This window comes from Puma concolor, chromosome A1 (genome assembly GCF_028749965.1).
Source record: "Puma concolor isolate L17-30 chromosome A1, mPumCon1.1.hap2, whole genome shotgun sequence".
Classification (NCBI taxonomy): Eukaryota; Metazoa; Chordata; class Mammalia; order Carnivora; family Felidae; genus Puma; species Puma concolor.
In genome coordinates, this window is record NC_141667.1 from 220,008,270 (window position 1) to 220,029,325 (window position 21,056).

Below are 21,056 nucleotides of genomic sequence, written 5' to 3' on the forward strand. Positions count from 1 at the left end.
GCTGCAAAACTTTTCTTTAGTGTTTGCACTATTTTACATTTCTATCAGCAATGTGTGAGGGTTCTAATTTCTCCATATCCTTGTTAAAACTTGATTCTAGCCATTCTGGTAAGTATGAACTTTTGTCTCGTGGTTTTCATTTGCTTGTCTCATTACTGATATTGAACATCTTTTCATTTGTTTTAGTGGCCATTTGTTTATCTTCTTTCAAGAGATGTCCGTTCAAATCCTGCACTCATTTTTTTTATTTGGGTTATTTGTCTTTTTATTGTTGAGCTGTAATAGTTTTGATGTATTCTGGATACAAGTCCTTATCAGATTTATGATATGCAGGTATTTTCTCCCATATTGTCTTTTCACTTTCTCAGTGGTATCCTTTAATGCGAAAAGAAAATTTTGGTGAATCTGATTTATTTTTCTTGGATTGCTTGTGCTTTTGGTGTCATATCAAAGAAACTATTATCTAACCCAAAGTCATACAGATTTACAGCTGTGTTTCCTTCTATGACTTTAATAGTTTTACTTCCTACATTTAGGTCTTTGACTCATTTTAATTTTTGTATATGGTGTGAGGTAGGTGTCCAGACTCATTCTTTTACATGTAGATAACCAAATGCCTATGTTTTTTTATTCTAATGTTTTATGTACCTACCCTTGTAATACTCATTTCAAGAGTATTGTACTAATTTTCTTAAAACACTGATAAATGAAAACTTTACTAAGATATTTGAGGCTTTTTAAAAAATGTTTTTGTCATTACAGATTTTAAATTGAAACTAAAAAACTCTGAAGACAATTAATTTAACAATATTTTTGGAGTTTATTGATTTTATTATAGTGTTATGTGACTTTTAGTAGAATAAATATGTTCTTCTGAATCACACCCTTGAGTTTATGATATACAGAGATGCAGTATTTTGTACCTGGATTCTGTTCTTAGTAAACAATCCCACTTTTTTTCCTTAACTCCTAAAACTTTATTTTTCAGTGATAATTTGGTTTGTGGTGTTTTGTTTTTTGTTTTAGTCATCAGGGAATTTAGGCAGGTGGTGGTTTTCTGTTTACTTATTTTATATGTTTGAAGTTGAAAGAGATGCTAAAAATGATGGCTACAAAAGAGCAGAAGAAAAAAAGAACTGTACACATTTCAATTCAGATCTTATTCCCCACCTATGATTATCATAACATACCACCAAGCTGCTTCTGTGGAGATTAATAGTTAATTGGGAAAAGATGAAGAAGAGAAATATCTCTAAATTTATTTGATATATATAATTATAATCAAAAAGTTTGGTTCTGTCAGTTGATGGATAAATAGAAATAGCTTTGTTTTGCAGAATTATTCTTTGAAATGTTTCATAATAATTTTTATATAATGTAATGATAAATTTATTTCCCATTCCTTCTATTTTATTTCTTCTTAGATGCTCACTCTACACATGGAAGGTCCAACTTTAGAGATGAAAGATCTAGCAAAACATATGAACGTTTGCAGAAAAAATTAAAGGATCGCCAAGGAACACAGAAGGATAAAATGAGCAGTCCACCATCATCACCCCAGAAATGCCCTTCTCCCATAAATGAACATAATGGGCTTATAAAAGGGCAAAATGCTAGTGGTGTAAACATAGGATCAACAAAGAACAAGTCCGGGAAAGGGAAAGGTGGTGCGCAAATTGATACAGAAATAGAAGGTAACTATTTAAAACACTCATCTATTCCTGTTGGTACTTTTCATCATTATTTAATCAACCAAAAGTATATTCTTTCAGTTATTTCATCGTGCTCCAGATAAGCTGTAGATTGATAACACTTCTAAATGTGAGAAAAAGTTTTAGAACCCAAATTGTTGCTAGGGTACTTTTTCTTATAATTTGGGAAAGCTCAATTAGTAATTTCACTTATATTGTAAATTTTACTAGCCCAAGAGAAATTTCTGTCTGAAAGAAAAACCCTAATAAGGTTCATTCAGATTCATTTTCCTCTCTTTCTGTGCCTTTGACATGGCTGTTCTGGTTTTTATCAACTTTAGTTTTTTATTTCTCCCAACTTCTTTATATGTAAGTCCTTGAAAGCAACTCATTGTGTCATTTACCAGTCTATCTATATACTCTGTAGTTAGGATTGAGTAGTCTCCATTACTTTCTTCAGAAGTTTTTTTCTCTTAAAATCCCCATATTTCCCTAGGAACCTTCCCCAGCTTGTGAGTAATTTCCACTATTTGAACTCTGAGTACTACTTCCTTTTCTTTATGATTTCCATTCCTCACCAACACATTTTAATGCTTTAACAACCTCATAACTGTTACATTAACAAAAATATTTCCCCATATTTTTGAGACCTTCTGACCATTCTGAAATCAGAATGAATGATACTTCAGAAGAGTTAAGCTAAAGTTTCAGATATATCAGTTATGAATACAAGTTCTGGTCAAGTCATTTATATTTTTATTTTGGGAACCATAGTTAAGACCTTTTAAGAAACAAATAGTTAACTTGTAACTGTTAAGAGGTAGGAGATTGGGAAATGAGAATTTCAGAGAGTATTTTTTTTTTAACTATGAAAAACAATATACTTTATATTAGAAAAACTTAGTGACTGGTTCAGATATATATATAATGGTATTATAATTAGTGATCGCAGTTAAAATGGAAATAGAAACTGAAGTGAAGAAACCTGAAGAGCCACAAACTGCTGAATACGAACTAAAGTAAAAACTAGGAAATAAAAATCTCAGATTACAAACATAGTTTCAGAAGACACATTGTGGAGGGAGAGGGATGAATGTATTTAGTTCATTTTTTAATATTCTTTTTTTTTTTTTTTTTAAGAGAAAGATGAAGAAACTAAAGCTTTTGAAGCACTTCTTTCCAACATTGTCAAACCAGTGGTAAGTATTGTATTTTCTTGACATTTATATTTAGTATTATTCACATAGGATTTTGGTATATTTTAATTAAATCCTTTCTTAAAACCATATTAGAGGTACACGTGACTCTTGATCGTGGGGCCATGAGTTCGAGCCCCACATTGGGTGTAGAAATTACTTAAATAAAAATTTAGGGTGCCTGGGTGGCTCAGTTGCTTAAGCGTCTGACTCTTGGTTTTGACTCAGGTCATGATCTCACAGTTCATGAGTTCGAGCCCCACATGCAGCTCCATGCAGACAGTGCAGACCCTGCCTGGGATTCTGTCTCCCTCTCTTCCTGCCCCTCCCCTGCTTGCTCGCTCTCTCTCAATCTCTGAAAAATAAGTAAATAAATTTAATAAATAATTTTTTTTAAAAAGCTGTATTATAAGTGATATGATATCAATAATGGATTAGTGTAGATCTAAGGAGAGATCTGTTGATCAGTGAAGCAGAATAGTCAGTCAAGAATTCATTTCTTTTATGTTTTTTTTTTATTTTTTGAGAGAGCGTGAGCAGGGGAGGGTCAGAGAGAGGATCCGAAGCAGGCTCTGTTGCTGACAGGCTGACACGAGCAAGCCCAATGCAGGGGTCAAACTCACGAGAACCGTGAGATCATGACCTGAGCCGAAGTCGGACCCTCAACTGACTAAGCCACCCAGGCACCCCCAAGAATTCATTTTTTTTTTTTTTTTTTTTTTAATTTTTTTTCAACGTTTTTTATTTATTTTTGGGACAGAGAGAGACAGAGCATGAACGGGGGAGGGGCAGAGAGAGAGGGAGACACAGAATCGGAAACAGGCTCCAGGCTCCGAGCCATCAGCCCAGAGCCTGACGCGGGGCTCAAACTCACGGACCGCGAGATCGTGACCTGGCTGAAGTCGGACGCTTAACCGACTGCGCCACCCAGGCGCCCCAAGAATTCATTTTTTAAACTAGGATTTAATATATGCTTCATATGTCATTAAGCAATGACATTGAAAATCATTGGAAGAGACAAGGATGTAATAAATAATGTGAGTACCACTGATCATCAGTTTTCTAAAAAATCTGTTTATACTATTTCCATGTGAAATGTATTCAGTTAACTCTAGATGTAAAAAGAATTAAACTATAGAAGAAAGTTAATATTCCCTAGCCCTTTATAAGTATAGATGTAACAGCAGAAATCAGAAAATCAGCAAAAGGTATGGCAGTAAAACTGGCTACGTAAAATTTTCTGCTTGTTTTTTAAATAGCCTAAGTAAAGGCTATCATTCCTAATAGGAAATATATTTACATCAGATTTGACATAAGATTAATTTTATTTTTTTAAACTATATATTTTTTTTAATTTTTTTTTCAACGTTTATTTATTTTTCGGAGAGAGACAGAGCATGAACGGGGGAGGGGCAGAGAGAGAGAGGGAGACACAGAATCGGAAACAGGCTCCAGGCTCTGAGCCATCAGCCCAGAGCCTGACGCGGGGCTCGAACTCACGGACCGCGAGGTCGTGGCATAAGATTAATTTTAAATGCTCATACAAATTGAATTTTTTAAGCCCATTAAAAAATGGGCCCACTCTGACAGTGCAGAATCTGTTGTGTCTCCATCTCTCTCTGCCCCTCGTCTGCTCACTCGCTCTCTCTCTCAAAACAGAACTGAGTTTATACATGTAAATTATAGAAACGTGCAAAATTATTCCATAGTAATAGCTAATGCAAGTTTACTAGTGTCAGACTCTATTCAAAGTACTTCGAAAACATATCCATTATTTTCTTTAATTCCAGAACAACCGTCTGTGTACTATTTTCCCTATTTTACAGAAGAGGAATCTGAAGCAAGAGCGGGTTTAATAAGTAGTATTGAAATTCAGTCAATGTCCTTCCAAGATCTATGTATATCACTAGATTTACTAAAAAAAGAAATTTGCAAGCCTTAATAGGATTGGTATTTGAATGACATACTGGCTAATACCAGCAGTATTTACTTGTTATAGTATATAATATTAAAAGTGTAATTTTTCAGGCCATAAATTGTGGAATAATTCTTTTAAAGAATTTCTTGCCCAGCATTATGAGGAAGATGTAATTTTGTAAAATAAGTCCTGAGTCATAAAACAAAGTAATGCTGCTTGTTTTGTTTTGCTTTGTTTTATTTTAGTTTGTTTTTGTAGTTTGGGTAGCTATAACTCCTTTACTAAATTACTTGTGAGGTGTAGGTCAGGAGAGAGAGAGAGAGAGAGAGAGTGTGTGTGTGTGTGTGTGTGTGTGTGTGTGTGTGTGTGTGTGTAGTTGTTTTCACATGCTCTGGTTCATTTAGAGCATCAAGCTAAATGAGTTTTCACTTACTCATTCCATAAATATTTGACCAATAATAAAATCCCACATGCTGTGCTAAAAGCTGGGGATAGGATGAAAAGCAAAGGATAGGTATGGCCCCTGCCCTCAGAGCTTCAGTTAGTAGAATAAATCATGCAGTAAATATAAAATTCTATCTGTGAAGTGCCAGAACAAAGAGATACAGTGCTACAAAAAAATACAATAATAGGGGGGCTAGGCCTTGACAGGGTGTCAAAATAAATTTCCCTAAGGAAGAATAATTGAACTGAAATTTAAAGAAAAAGTAGTAATTGGATGTTGTGGGCTATGGGTGGGGGTGGGAATTAGTGTGGAGAGAGTAGTGCAAAGTGACCAATGTTTGAAAAATACTGAACATGGCACATTTGAGAACCCCCCCCCCCCAAAAAAAAGCTCACTCAGTGTGACTCAGATGCAGCGTGTAGGGGAGAACATGGTGCTAATCTCAGCCTCAGCTACACATTCAGGGGTTGAGTGACCTACAAGTCACTTAACCTTTCTGAAACTACTTCTTCCATAAAATGGAGTATAATGGTATTGTATTTCCTCACATGCTAGAAATAATTAACTGTATAGATGAAAGTATTTGTCTTTATTATTGGGCTTCTTTGAAACTGTTTTAAGTCTCATTCTGTCAAAATCTACTGACATCTTTTTTTCTTTTTTCCTCCCTCCCACCCCCTATTTCAATAATGCTTAAAATTAGACATGGATTGCCTTTTATTCAATGCCTTTTTACTTTCAGAATTTTTATCCCTCTCCTTTTCCTTTTAATGTTCACTGAAACGTCTGATGACTCCAGGTTTCCATAGACTCGACCTTTGAATTATCTTCAGCATAATTCTCTCACTTCCTGATCCCAGTATCCATACAAGGGGATTGTCATTTCAGTAGCTTCCTAACTACTGTTTTAGCTGAAAACAGCTACTACCTAGAAGTGAGTTCAGTATGGAGGCATTGTGTAATGGGAAAAGAACTGATTTATTCAGGTCCTAGTCACTACTAGTTGAGTGACTTCAAAGAAGTCACCTAATCTTTCTGAATACGTTTCTTCTGTAAAATGTATCTTTTTTGTCTTAGAGGGTAATTGCAAGAATCAAATGAGATGAATATAAAAGCAAATTTTACCTCTAAAGTAGCATACAAATAGAAGACTCATTTCAGATGATTTCCATATATTTATGTACTTATGTAAGTTCATAGGATATTTTACTGAAAAAAGTTACCAGGAATGGAATTCTTGAACTGTAAAGTAAATTTTTATGATAGTTCCCAAGTAGCTCTACACAAAGATCATACCAATACATACTCTAATATATAGTCTTACCTACATTTAAGAGAGTGTGCATTTCTCCAAACCCTTAACACAATGGTTATTACTAGCTTTTTAATCTTGCCAATGTGTTGGAAGAAAATTGGTACCTTGTCTTAATTTGCATTTATTTAATTATGAATGCAATTACATGAAAATAAACTAAAAATGGATTAAAGGTCTAAATTTGAGACCTGAAAACATAAAACTCCTAGAAGAAAACATGGGCAACAATCTGTTTGACATCGGCTATAGAACATTTTTCTATATATGTCTCCTTAGGCAAGGAAACAAAAGCAAAATTAAACTATTGGGACTACACCAGTATGAGATACCACTTTACACCTGTCAGAATGGCTAAAATCAAAAAGAATATAACAAATGTTGGCAAGGATGTGGAGAAAAAGGAACCCTCATACACTTTAATGGGAATGCAAATTGGTGTAGCCACTATGAAAAACAATATGGAGGTTCTTCAACAAATCAAAAACATAACTATTATATGATCCAGTAATTCGATTACTGGGTTTTTACCCAAAGAAAACAAAAACACTAATTCAACACTAATTCAAAAAGATCTATGCACTCTTATGTTACAGCATTACTTACAATAGCTAAGTATGGAAGCAATCCTAAGCATCCATTCATAGATGAATGAATAAAGACGTGGTATATAGGTAACATATACAATGGAATATTACTCAGCCATAAAAAAAGAATGAAATCTCACCATTTGCAACAACATGGATGGACCTAGAGAGTATAATGCTAAGTGAAATGAGTCAGAGAAAGACAAATATTATATGATTTCACTCCTATGTGGAATTTAAGAGGCAAAACAGATGAACAAACAAGAAAAGAAACCAAAAAAACAGACTCTTAAATACATAGAACAAACTGGTGGTTGCCAGAGGGGAAATTAATGTGGGGATGGGTGAAAAAGATAAAGGGGATTAAGAATACATTTATCAGAGGTGCTTGGCTGGCTCAGTTCAATGGAGCATGTGACTCTTGATCTTGGGGCTGTGAATTCAAGCCCCACAATGGGTTTAGAGTTTACTTAAAAATAAAATCTTAAAAAAAAAAGAAAAGTATACACTTACCATGGTGAGCACTAAGAAATGTATAGAATTGTTCAGTCTCACTGTATTGTACACCTGAAACTAATACAACGTTGTATATATACTTCAACCCATTTCTATAAACCTTAACACAGTGGACATATTACTAACTTTTTAATCTTCCTAGTCTGTTGGATGAAAAGTGGTATCTTGTTTTAATTTACATTTATTTAATTGTGACTGCATTTACACATCATTTGTTAGATTATCAAATTATATTTCTTTAGTCAGTTTATATCCTTTGCTCATTTTTCTCGAGTTGTTTTCTTACTGTAAGACACTTTATTTTTATTTTTTTTAATTAAAAGCAGGGAGCACAAGCAGAGGAGAGGGGCAGAAAGAGAGAGGGGGAGGCCAGGGGGGAGAGAGAGGGAAAGAGAGAGAGAAAGAGATCTCAAGTTCCATGCTCACACAGAGCCTGACACAAGACTAAGTCCCACTACCCTGGGATCATGATCTGAGCCACAATCAAGAGTTAGACACTAGACTGAAACAGGTACCCCGTAAGATACTTTCTAAATTGAGGAAATGAACCTTCTCAAATACGTTATAAGTGGACTTTTTCCCCCATTCTTTTTTGTGTATGGTGTTTACACTAATAGTTTTAAGTGGCCCATAATGGTCCTTGTATTTTTTTTTATTGAACCCATTTGCCCTTTCACAATAAATTATATCTCTTCTACAAGTGGATAGGCTTCTGTTTGTGAGCCATTTTGTATAAGTAGATACAGATATATTTTGTTTAATCTTGAAACCTCATTAGATTTTCATTGTTCCTTGTGCTCATTACAGTTGTTTCAGACAGCTCTAAATATTATGTTTTTGCAGGCCTCAGACATCCAGTCAAGGACAGTAGTACTAACCTGGTCACCTCCTTCCAGCTTCATAAATGGTGAAACAGATGAGACTACTGTGCCAGAGCTCTATAGTTACGATATTCTGGTCTCAAGTACTGGGAAAGATGGGAAATATAAAAGTGTATATGCGTAAGTATTTGTTATGTTTTACTCCGTCCCATTATATAAGCCAGGGGTTTATATAAAGAGCTTAATACTAATTTTGTTCTGTTTTTCTCTCTTGATGCTTTCATTTTGAATCTATTAATTGATAATTGATACTGATTTCAGTGTATGTAATCCAAATGCCAGCTGGTACACATCTGTCTACACTCCCTTGGAATAATTGCTTTCATTGGCCACATTCAGCTTTAGTAGTTTTCAGTAGACTCCCTAATAAATGTTTCACTGTTCACATATTCCTGAGATAGAAGTATGAATTGTAGTAGTAGAAGCCCAGATCAGAAATGGAGAACTCTTAGATTGTGAACTTGTGAAATCAGGTAATTGTCCTCCAAGGAGTTGGCTTTAATTCTTATATGTCAAGCTAATGCCCTATTGTAAAATGAAGTCAGTATCATTGTTCCTTATTTGTATGTTGGTATGTTAATAATCATATTTTGATTGGTTCAAAAGTTTTATTTCCTTGGGTCAAAAGTTTTATTACACACCAAGAAGCCTTAGAGTCATTGGCTAAAAATGTGACATTTATGACTGACAGTTGTAAAATAATTTTTTCCGTTTGTCAAATAGAAGTGGTTTATATTGCTTATTCTAATGGAAAAGTAAAGAGTGAAGTTGATTATTATAATTTAAGCACTGGGAAGATTGCAAAAGGGTTAGTCATTTGAATGATGATAATTAACATAGAACACTGGACACATAGCCTTCTTGGTATCTTTTCAAAAAATAGCTAATGTAAGGAAGAAAGGAAAGTGAAACTGCTCCAGTATCTATCATCTAGTAACGTAGGGTTAGAAAATGTCCTGTCTCCTTCTCTCTATTGAGACTTACTTGTGTTTATTCTATTCATATGTCTTAAAGGAGACAGAGTTACCTATGGGGTAAATAAGAGATAAAAGACCATCAACATCAAGGTTTCTTTTTATGTTAATGGCTGTTTCTAGTTAGTTATAGCTGTCTGCTAAGATGAAGCATTTATTTCCATTTGCAGCCTGATCAGAGAGCAGAAGAGGGACATTAGTCACCTTCTTTACTCTGCACCAATTAAGGTCTCTCTCCGAAGATTCTACTGAAACTGCCCAATTCATTAAGTGTTCTTCCCTCAATGGGAAAGGTTTTCTTTCTCATATTTCCTGGTTTTGATTTGAGAAAAGATGGAGGAGGGTGTCATAAAATGAGAGGAGAGAAATTTGGCTGAAGGAAATGGAACAGAGAATAGTGATTTTTATTTTTTTGTATTTTTTTTTTATTTATATATGAAATTTATTGTCAAATTGGTTTCCATACAACACCCAGTGCTCATCCCAAAAGGTGCCCTCCTCAATACCCATCACCCACCCTCTCCTCCCTCCCACCCCCCCATCAACCCTTAGTTTGTTCTCAGTTCTCAACAGTCTCTTATGCTTTGGCTCTCTCCCACTCTAACCTCTTTTTTTTTTTTTTTTCTTCCCCTCCCCCATGGGTTCCTGTTAAGTTTCTCAGGATCCACATAAGAGTGAAACCATATGGTATCTGTCTTTCTCTGTATGGCTTATTTCACTTAGCATCACACTCTCCAGTTCCATCCACGTTGCTACAAAAGGCCATATTTCATTTTTTCTCATTGCCACGTAGTAATAGTGATTTTTAAAAAAAGATGGAAAATGGTCTGGGTTTTTGACCACATATACAAGTAATCGTATCAAATGATTATTTTAAAAAGATGTGTGCCATTAAGTTTGAAAACCTGAAAGTGTAATAGTGGCCATGAGTAAAATGCTATACTTCAGATTAATCACTTTTTTTCTAATCTGCTCATTAAACTATAAAATTTTAAATAAGGTTCCATGTTACATTCTAATAAAATGCAGTAGTGGCACACTCCTTGTAAAAATTTGGTGGTTTTGCTTTCAGGAGCACACGTGGTATTTCACATTTTAATTGGGCAAAATGGATTTTTAAATAATTGAAACTGTACTGATTTTAATTTTTTTAATAAACTAAATATCTTTCCTGACTACACTTCAAAAAAAAAAAGTCTGGCTTACACAATTGATTTGCCTAGGACACCTTTTTGTTTTAAAGTGATATGCAAATACATAAGTTTGGCACATATCCTTATTACACAAATTCTGTACTAGTGGAATCTGAACATGGTTATAGTTGGTAAAGTAAAAAGCTGTATAATTTCATAAACTACCACAAATGGTAGCACATAATGTAAATCTTCTGGAAATGCTTATTTATCAGACAGTGAAATGTTCCTTTTTTTCCCCCAGAGGAGAAGAAACCAGTGTCACTTTAAATGATCTCAAGCCAGCTACAGATTACCATGCAAAGTAAGGAACTCCTGTGTATTGCTCTAATATGATATAGTATAGGTAGTTTTTTAAAATGATTTCATTGAAAGCGTAGCATATAATTTAAGTACTAATTTTGGATTTAAAACATGGAATATGTTGGCTTTGGTTTTTCTTTTGGTACAAGTATTAATACATTCCAAAAAAAAACAAAAACCAAAAACATTGCATTGAAATGTTATATTGAAGGGTTAATCATCCTGTTTGTAAGATTTTTGGATTGGAATGAATATATAGATAATAATACGTCTACATATCTAATTTATCACATGGAAAACTCCCAGCTTTTGAAATTTTTACTAAACAGAAACATAAATAATATTTGGCTTGTACTTAATGTATTTTTACTACATCCTGTTCCAGAAAGAGTTTGGGATATTAAAACTCTTAAAATTTCACAACATTTAGGGGCGCCTGACTGGCTCAGTCAGTGAGTGGAGTGTGTGACTCTGGATGGAGGGGTTGTTCGAGCCTTGCATTGGGTATAGAGATTACTTAAAATCTTAAAAAAAAAAAAAAATTCACAACATTTAACTAAGAAGTAACTTAGATACTGTTTTATTCTGCGTAGTTCTATTATAAATTACCAACATTTTCAGCCTTCCCAGCTGTGAGTCATTAATGTGTACTTGGTTAGTCACCTCTGTTTAAAAAAAAAAAAGTATTTGTGGTTAGGATTATTCCTATTAAACTATAAAATTAAATCTTTAATTAGACTTTCTGTGGGTGAACCCTAAGTATTGTCCATCTGAGTGCTTTTCAAACTGTAGATTGCAACCCACATTGAATCATGAAATTTTGTGGATTAGATTCAGCATTATTTAAAAGAAATAATCAAATAGAATGGAAAGTATCTGTATATTACCCTTAGGGATATTGTTTCAGGACTCTTTCCTTTCAAGTATGTGTATGAGAAAGTACATAATCACACATACAGTTTTGTCACAATTTAAAATGTGTTTCTTACTTCGGGTTGCATTAAAAAAAAGATGAAAGCCAAGGGTCTATCCTGTCTTTCTTTTTTTTAAGGGCCATCCTTTACTTCTAATGCATGTGTTTTCTTTTTTTTTAAAGACTTTAAGTAATCTCAGGGCGTGTGGGTGGCTGAGTTGGTTAAGCATCCAACTTCAGCTCAGGTTATGATCTCACCATTCATGGGTTTGAGCCCCACATCAGGCTCTGTGCTGACAACTCAGCCTGGAGCCTGCCTTGGATTCTGTGTCTCCCTCTCTCTCTGCCCCTTCCCTGCTCGCATTCTGTGTGTGTGTGTGTGTGTGTGTGTGTGTGTGTGTGTGTGTGTCTCAAACAAACATTAAAAAAAAAATTAAAGGGGCTCCTGGGTGGCTCTGTCAGTTAAGCACTGACTTCAGCTCAGGTCATGATCTCACGGTTTGTGAGTTCAAGCCCCGCATTGGGCTCTGTGCTGACAGCTCAGAGCCTGCAGCCTGTTTCAGATTCTGTGTCTCCCTCTCTCTGCCCCTCCCCTGCTCGTGCTCTGTGTCTGTCTGTCTCTCAAAAATAAATAAACATTAAAAAATCAAAAAAAAAAAATTAAGTAATCTCTATACCCAACATGGGACCTAAACTCACAACCACCAAGATCAAGCTACCAACTGAGCCGGCCAGAAACTCCACCCATGTTTTCTTGATAGAATATTTAGAGGGCACCTTACTAATTTCCAAGTACTTAAAGGTTGATGGCTGTTGAAGGTAGGATACAGTGATTCTGCTGGTTAAAACTATATATTTTATCACCATAGAGTCCAGGCAGAATATAATTCTATAAAGGGAACTCCTTCAGAAGCTGAAAGCTTTACCACCTTAAGCTGTGAACCTGATGTACCTAATCCACCAAGGATAGCCAATCGGACCAAAAATTCACTCACTTTGCAATGGAAGGTAACAATATTCTTTAGAGTATTTCCAACTGGACGTTTACTCCTCCCACCCCCACTAATATTAAATTTCAGTTGTTGTTTGGTTTTTTGGTTTTGTTTTTTTTTTGATACAAAAAGAACTCTAAGCTAACTTGCTCTTCTTCTTTACATATAGTAAATGGGCATTTGTTGTATCTTTAAGTAATACTCCTAATGGCTTTTCTTCACTATATGTAAATATAGCAGAAAAGATTCATATATAATTATCAGTCCTTATTGTACTGGACATGGGATAACATTAAGAGTCTCAGCAGTGCTTCTCAAGCTCATCCCAATGTCTTTATCCTGAATTTTATCCTAAAATGGGGTTTATAATAACTAGACTCAGAGTTTTAAAAATATCAATATGATGGCTTAAAGGAATATTCCATTAAATACCCTGCATTTTAATAGAATAATATATATGTTAACATATAAATGTTTAGGTCCACCTGCACAAGGAGATATAATGAAGTAAACATATACCACAGATAGAACTGGTAACTCAAATACCACATATAGCATTGTCATTGGAGACATGATTTGCTGAAATGATACACGAGTGTTAGTAAATTTTTGAACAAAATTAAGTACAGTCTTTCTCAAATTGCAGAGTAGTTATATTTTGGCAAAATCCAGTAACTTAAAACTATAAAAAAAAATACCTTGTAAAATGAAATTAGGTTCTAGGCTCTGATAATTATAAACAGATATTTCACCTACGTGGATGTCCAGGAAGACATTCAGAGAAGTCCTAGAGAAAGAGAACAATTTTTCATTGTGTGTATTGCCCCATGCTGTGCAGAACCATTAGCATCCTTGATCCCCAGTCCTAAAAGTCAGCCTTTCCTCCCTCTGCCCTTATTGTGATAGTCAGAAACACCCCCAACAAAATGTATAAACATCCCCCAGAAGGGAATACCATAGCAACCATTGATTTGCAAAGAGAAAAATAACTGCTAGTCTTTATTTAATTATCTGCTTATACCCAAAGAGTAAAACTCAGGGATAGCTTTCTTTCTGAAAGATTTTGAAAATTTGGAGCTTACTACTTGTTTGGGGCTTGTTAGTCCTTAGTTCTTTTGAGGATATTAGATGCTTTATGTAGGAAGAAGTACTCAAGTGCTGTTAGCACACATAAATCAGACAAGTATGTTCTACATACATTTTCATGTGTGATTAAGTATGACTAATTTTATTTCATGTCAGAGTAGCATTTTGTTTGTCAGTATGCTAAGGTTCTTTCCTTTTGGTAGGACAGTTAGGGTAGCAGCCCAGTGACCTTCATGTAGGTTGGGATTTCTGTAGGGCACTGCTCTTTATTCTAAAGATAAAATTGAATTTTGAAATTTGTCTTTAACAGTATCCTAGCAGGTCTGTGTAGGATATAAACAGTGCTACCTCTTTGTGGCCCACACAGGTTACCCAGGCTTGTACTCTTCAGAAATGGCCCTATATATACATGGTAATCAGCATGGTTGGGGCTACTTATTTGGGTTGTTTAAAACCTCCATTTCCTCTTCTGTATAGTTTGGATAACAGTTGTAAAGAGCTGATATAAGGATTAAATGAGATAATGTAAAACACTTTACACTTAATCCCCTCTATCTTGGAGAAATGGTCACAGGTTATTCAAGGTGTTACTATAGGCATGCTTCTCCCAAGGACTCAAGGAGAATCCATTTCCTTGACTTGAAAAGCTTCACAAAATAAAGTAGAAGAAATTAAGGAAAATAAGTGTGCAATAGACTAGAACAATCTGGAGGCATTAACTCTGGGGAAGTATATTTTTATATCACACACTTGTTGCTGAGACTTGCAGTCTTTATCTTTGGATTCTCTTCCTCTGCTATGTAAGAGTTGAATTTCCCAGGGTTTCAGTTCTGCCCCATCCCCGCTGTAGTCATTTATAAGTGCCATTGCTGTGCCAGTCAGTGAGCTACTCCTGTAACTTACATAGCAAATTCTGGTCATGTTAACCAGTTAAAAATTATACAGTTTTTTAAAATTTTGAAACATAAGGGGCACCTGGGTGGCTCAGTCGGTTAAGCATCCAACTTTGGCTCAGGTCATGATCTCACTGCTCGTGAGTTCAAGCCCCGCCTCGGGCTCTTTGCTGACAGCTCAGAGCCTGGATCCTGCTTCAGATTCTGTGTCTCCCTCTCTTTCTGCCCCTTCCCTGCTTACATTCTCTCTCTCAAAAATAAATAGACATTAAAAAAATTGTTTAATTTTGAAACATAAGATCTGTATTGATGTTTCACAGATAATTGGGACCTCCATGTTAGAAAAGACTCTTCATTAAAAATTTAACCATCTTTGATTGCTATTAACATGGTTGCCAATATTATATAAAAACTAGATAGAGTCCAGAGAATTACAGTTCTCTGGAGAACTTTTTCAAAAGTCAGGCTTATTTGGGGTACCTGGGTAGTTCCATCACTTAGGCATCCAACTCTTGATACCAGCTCAGGTTATGGTCTCACAGGTTTGTGAGATCAACCCCCTGTGTTGGGCTCTGTGCCAACAATGAGGAGCCTGTTTGGGATTTTCTCTCCCTCCCCCCTCCCCATCTGCCCTTCTCTCTCTCTCAAAATAAATAAATAAACATTTTTTTAAAACTAAGGTTTTTTAATTTTTATAACAGGAGTTTTAGAGTCACTTGTCTTCAAATGGATGAAGTTATAAGGAGAGTAGTGATCGGTTGTTCTGTATCTAAAGTGAGGACTAAAGAGAGGAAACAAGTTGAATTTGTAGAAAGAAAATTCAAGTAGAAACAAGGTTGAAACTCTTGAGTTCTAGAGTGATTAAATACTAGAATAAAATGCTAAGGGAGACTGAAATTTTCACCACTGAAGATTAGCAGATTGATGAATGAGCAGTCTTATCTTAGGTAACGGCACATTGTGTCTAGAAGCAAAGATCCAGACAGTGTGCCCCTTGGAGTTCTTCCCTGCACCTTGGTTCTTTCACTCTGGTGTATTACATAGTATACTTTTAGATTGTAAAATGAGTTTTAATGAAAATGACAGGATCAATCCTAGGAACTTAAAGCTGATAAAAGGCAAAGTGATTTTTTTTTTATAATGGATCATAAAAGCTAAGCTCGTTCTTGCTACAAGAGATTGTTTGCCGTTCAGAAAAACTTGAGTAGCCTCTTGCTTTGTTTTCTTTCCTTGTATTTAAAAGGATTGTGAGGTTATAAATACATATGTATCTATTCTCTGTGCAGTTTTTCTGGAGTTAAGTCACAGAGAACATCTGTAACACAGTCAGTTCCTCATATTAGATCATCACAGTATCTTTTACAAATGTACTAATTTGTACTCATTTTGTTTTTTGGTGTTTCTTTTAGGCACCTAGTGACAATGGTTCTAAAATCCAAAGCTTTATTTTAGAATGGGATGAGGTGAGTAAATTGAATCTTTTTAAATTAGGTGAAAATTATGTGTATATCCTCAAGCAGAAATAATTTGTTACAATAGTTTTTTCCTCTTTTAAAACATTATGAATGATTTGGGTAGTACATGACTGAATTAATGGTGTTCATAGACAACATTACTGACTGCCCCCCCCCCCATGTTTTATTTTGTTTTTTGTTTTTGACTCAAACCCCTCAAAGTTGTCAATTGGGTAATTACCTTGACGAAGGAATATATATATATATATATTTTTTTTCACATCAGCCTTAAAGGCAAGTGTACTCATTTACTGTGACTAGTTTAACAAATTACCACAAACCCAAGGGTTTAAAACAAAATATATTTATTCTCTTATAATTCTGGAAGCCAGAAATTCAAAACGGCTCTCTCTGAGATTAAAATCAAGGTGTCACTATAGCCATGCTTCTTCCAGGAATTCTAGAGAAGAATCCATTTTCTTGACTTTACCAGCTTCTGGAGACTCTCTTCATTACTGGGTCATTACCATGAATCCATGGCTACATCTGATAGATAGCCTTTTCTACCCCTGCTGCCATTATCACATGGCCTTTTCCCTCTAAAAAAGACACTTGTAATTCCATTTAGAGTCCACCTAGATGATCCAGGATGATCTTTCTATATCAAGAGTTTTAACTAAATAACATCTGTACAGTCCCTGAACATTCATAGGTTCCAGGGTTTAGGACCTGGATATTTTGGGAGGCCATTATTCAGCCTACCACAGCAAACATACTGAGCTTTATTATTTAGTATTTTGTTTTACTGTCATTTATCATGTTCTCTCTTGCCCTGCTGCTTTTCTGCAGCTGAGTGGCCAGAGGGAATAGAAGAAATTTCATTGATAATTTGGTATTTTCAGCAGTATACAGGTATACCTTGGAGATATTGCAGGTTTGGTTCCAGCCAACCACAATAAAGCAAATATCTCAATAAAGCAAGTCACATGAATTTTTTGGTTTTCTAGTGTATATAAAAGTTATATATACAAGGGGCGCCTGGGTGGCTTGGTCAGTTAAGCATCCAACTTCGGCTCAGGTCATGATCTCACGGTCCGTGAGTTCGAGCCCCGCGTCGGGCTCTGTGCTGACAGCTCAGAGCCTGGAGCCTGTTTCAGATTCTGTGTCTCCCTCTCTCTCTGCTCCTCCCCTGTTCGTGCTCTGTCTCTCTCTGTCTCAAAAATAAATAAACGTTAAAAAAAAAAAATTTTTTTTTAAAGTTATATATACACTATATTGTAGTCTATTAAATGTGCAGTGGCATTATGTCTTTTAAAAACAATATACATAATTGAAAGGGGCGCCTGGGTGGCTCAGTTGGTTAAACTGACTCTTGGTTTAGGCTCAGGTCATATCTCACAGTTCATGGGATTGAGCCCCACATCAGGCTCTCCACTGAGAGCACAGAGCCTGCTTGGGATTCTGTCTCTCCCCCCCCCTCTCTCTGCCCCTCCCTTGCTCACACACGCTCTGTCTCTCACAATAAATAAACTAAAAAAGTAAAAATACTTTATTGCTGGGGCACCTGGATGGCTCAGTAGGTTAAGCGTTCGACTCTTGATTTCACCTCCCATCATGATCTTAGAGTCATGAGATAAAACCCTGGATTGGGCTCTGGCACTGGGCATTGAGCCTGCTTAAGATTCTCTCTCTCCCTCTACCACTCATGTGCTCACTCACTCTCAAATAAATAAATGAACTCTATTGCTAAAAATTGCTAACTGTCATCTGAGCTTTCAGTGAGTCAGTCTGTTTGCTGCTGGAGGGTCTTGCCCCCATGTCGATGGCTCCCGACTGATCAGAGTAGTGGTTACTAAAGGTTAGGGTGACCTTCACAATTTCTTTAAAAAAAAAAAGACAACAATGTGTTTTGCTGCAAAGATTGACCCTTCCTTTCATGAATGATTTCTCTATAGCATGTGATGCCATTTGATAACATTTTACCAACACTAAAACTTTCACAACTGGAGTCAGTCCCTTCAAACCCTGTTGCTGCTCTATCAACTAAGTTTATGTAAGATTCTAAATCCTTTGTTGTCATTTCAACAATCTTCACAGCATCTTCACCAGGAGTACATTATATCTCAAGAAACTACTTACTTTGCTCATCCATACAAAGCAACACTTCATCTGCTCAAGTTTTATCATGAGATTGCAGCAATTGAGTCACATCTTCAGGCTCCATACTTCTAATTCTCATTCTCTTGCTGCTTCCACCACGCCTACTATTACTTCCTCCACTGAAGTCTTAAAACCTCAAAGTCGGGGCGCCTGGGTGGCGCAGTCGGTTAAGCGTCCGACTTCAGCCAGGTCACGATCTTGCGGTCCGTGAGTTCGAGCCCCGCGTCAGGCTCTGGGCTGATAGCTCAGAGCCTGGAGCCTGTTTCCGATTCTGTGTCTCCCTCTCTCTCTGCCCCTCCCCCGTTCATGCTCTGTCTCTCTCTGTCCCAAAAATAAATAAACGTTGAAAAAAAAAAATTTAAAAAAAAAAAACCTCAAAGTCATCCACGAGGGTTGGGATCAACTTCTGCCGAACTCCTGTCAATGTCTATAGTTGGACTTCTTCCTTTAAATCATACTATAACAAATAATAATGAGAAAATTTGAAATATTATAAGAATTACCAAAATGTGACACAGAGACACAAAGTGAGCAAGTGCTATTAGAAAAATGACACCAATAGACTTGTTGGATGCAGGGTTGCCACAAGCCAGATTTTGTAAAAAAACAGTATCTGTGAAGCTCAATAAAGTGAGGTGCACTAAAATAATATGCCTATATTATAAGAGTAATGAGGCACAAACAAGTTTTATTTTTACATTTTAAAAGGTTTTTTATTCCAGAAGTTTTAAAAGAATTTAGAATTAGGAAATCTATTACTGCATCATAGTAATTTAGAAGAAAATACATATGTTGATAAATTATGAAAAGGTATTTGATAAAATTTAGCACTTACCTCAGTTAAAACTCAAATTAGGAATAGAAAGATAATTCCTTAACTGACAATTATTTTTGTATCAAGTGAAATACCATCACTAAACAATAAAAGCATTTCAGGGGCACCTGTGTGGCTCAGTCAGTTGAACATCTGATTTTGGCTCAGGTCATGGACTCATGATTCATGAGTTTGAGCCCCATGCCAGGCTCTGTGCTGACAGCTCAGATCCTGGAGCCTGCTTCTGATTCTGTGGTTCCCTCTCTCTCTGCCCCACCCCCGCTCATGCTCGCACGCGCACTCTTTCTCTCTCTAAAATAGACATTTAAAATTTTTTTTTTCAACGTTTATTTATATTTGGGACAGAGAGAGACAGAGCATGAACGGGGAAGGGGCAGAGAGAGAGGGAGACACAGAATCGGAAACAGGCTCCAGGCTCTGAGCCATCAGCCCAGAGCCCGACGCGGGGCTCGAACTCACGGACCGCGAGATCGTGACCTGGCTGAAGTCGGACGCCAACCGACTGCGCCACCCAGGCGCCCCTCTAAAATAGACATTTAAAAAAAATTTTTTTAAAGCATTTCAGTCAAAGCAGAAACAAGTCAAAAGTTGCTGGTTCCCTCCTTTATTTAGTATTAATGCAGTATGATTTAGAACTAAATAAAACAAGAAGTACAGCCATATAGTGGCAGGGCGGCGGGGGGGGGCCAAAATTATCATTATTTACAGATGGTACAATTTTCTATTTAGACAGCTTAATAGAATCAACTGTACACCATTAAAACAGGAGAGTGTAGTAAAGCAGCCAAATACAGACTGAAGGTTTTCTTTGAAGCAGAAGTCACCCTAAAACCACCCTTTAAATCTACCAACACAATGAAGAAAAATGGGTAGAGAATAAGAAATTTGTCCATTTTATGTAACATCCTAAATTTCTGAAACTCTGTAGTTGTCCTGAGCTGCATACTTTCCTCTCTCCCATTCATGCTTTCGCTCTCTCTAAAATTAAAAAAAAAAAAAAAGACATTAAAAAAAGATGTGTGTTATCTCAACTTTCTCTTGAGATCCATGATGGTCATGTAACAAAGATGATTTATCATGTACACTAGCTGATGTTACTGTCCATCAAGGACAAATTGATGTGAATGTCTTTTTACAATAATATACATGATATATAATAACCAGCCATTTTTTAAATATGTAATAATCAGCCTTTTTTTTTTTTTTTTTTTTTTTTTAGGGAAAAGGAAATGGAGAATTTTGTCAATGTTACATGGGCTTACAGAAGCAATTTAAAATTACTAAACTGTCACCAGCAATGGGTTGTAAATTTAGACTGTCAGCCAAAAATGAATATGGCACAAGGTAAGATACATTTTAATGTAAATATATTATTTAGTCAACTTACATAAATTATTCAGAGTCCAAATTATCCACTAAAAATTATGCTTTAGTTTATATCACTCTGTTGGTAAAGATCTGTTACTAGCTTAGCAAAAGCTGTAAGAGAATATGTTAGTTACATAAATTGCAGTTTTAAAAGAATGTTAACTCACCTTTTAGGCATCTGATCTGGTTACCATAAAAATATTATCAGATCCAAGATATATTACTTGGATTATAATTAGTTATCAAAAACTGTCACTTTCAAAAAAAAATTCCATTTATCAGAAATGAGTTCTTTAGCTATAAAAACTTTTATTCATTCATTTTTAAAAACCATTTGTT

General features: G+C 35.7%; 1 protein-coding gene across 7 annotated transcripts in view; it reads left to right on the forward strand.

The window, feature by feature from the left end:
• Positions 1 to 21,056, forward strand: part of FNDC3A (fibronectin type III domain containing 3A) — a 149,152-nt gene that overhangs the window by 101,328 nt on the left and 26,768 nt on the right. For all 7 annotated transcript variants that reach the window (XM_086712189.1, XM_086712182.1, XM_025924140.2 and 4 more), the window contains 7 exons: positions 1,425 to 1,694; positions 2,832 to 2,890; positions 8,509 to 8,666; positions 10,958 to 11,017; positions 12,799 to 12,937; positions 16,310 to 16,363; positions 20,569 to 20,693. In XM_086712189.1, the coding sequence (XP_086568315.1) occupies positions 1,425 to 1,694; positions 2,832 to 2,890; positions 8,509 to 8,666; positions 10,958 to 11,017; positions 12,799 to 12,937; positions 16,310 to 16,363; positions 20,569 to 20,693 (865 nt within the window). The remainder of the gene's footprint in view (positions 1 to 1,424; positions 1,695 to 2,831; positions 2,891 to 8,508; positions 8,667 to 10,957; positions 11,018 to 12,798; positions 12,938 to 16,309; positions 16,364 to 20,568; positions 20,694 to 21,056) is intronic.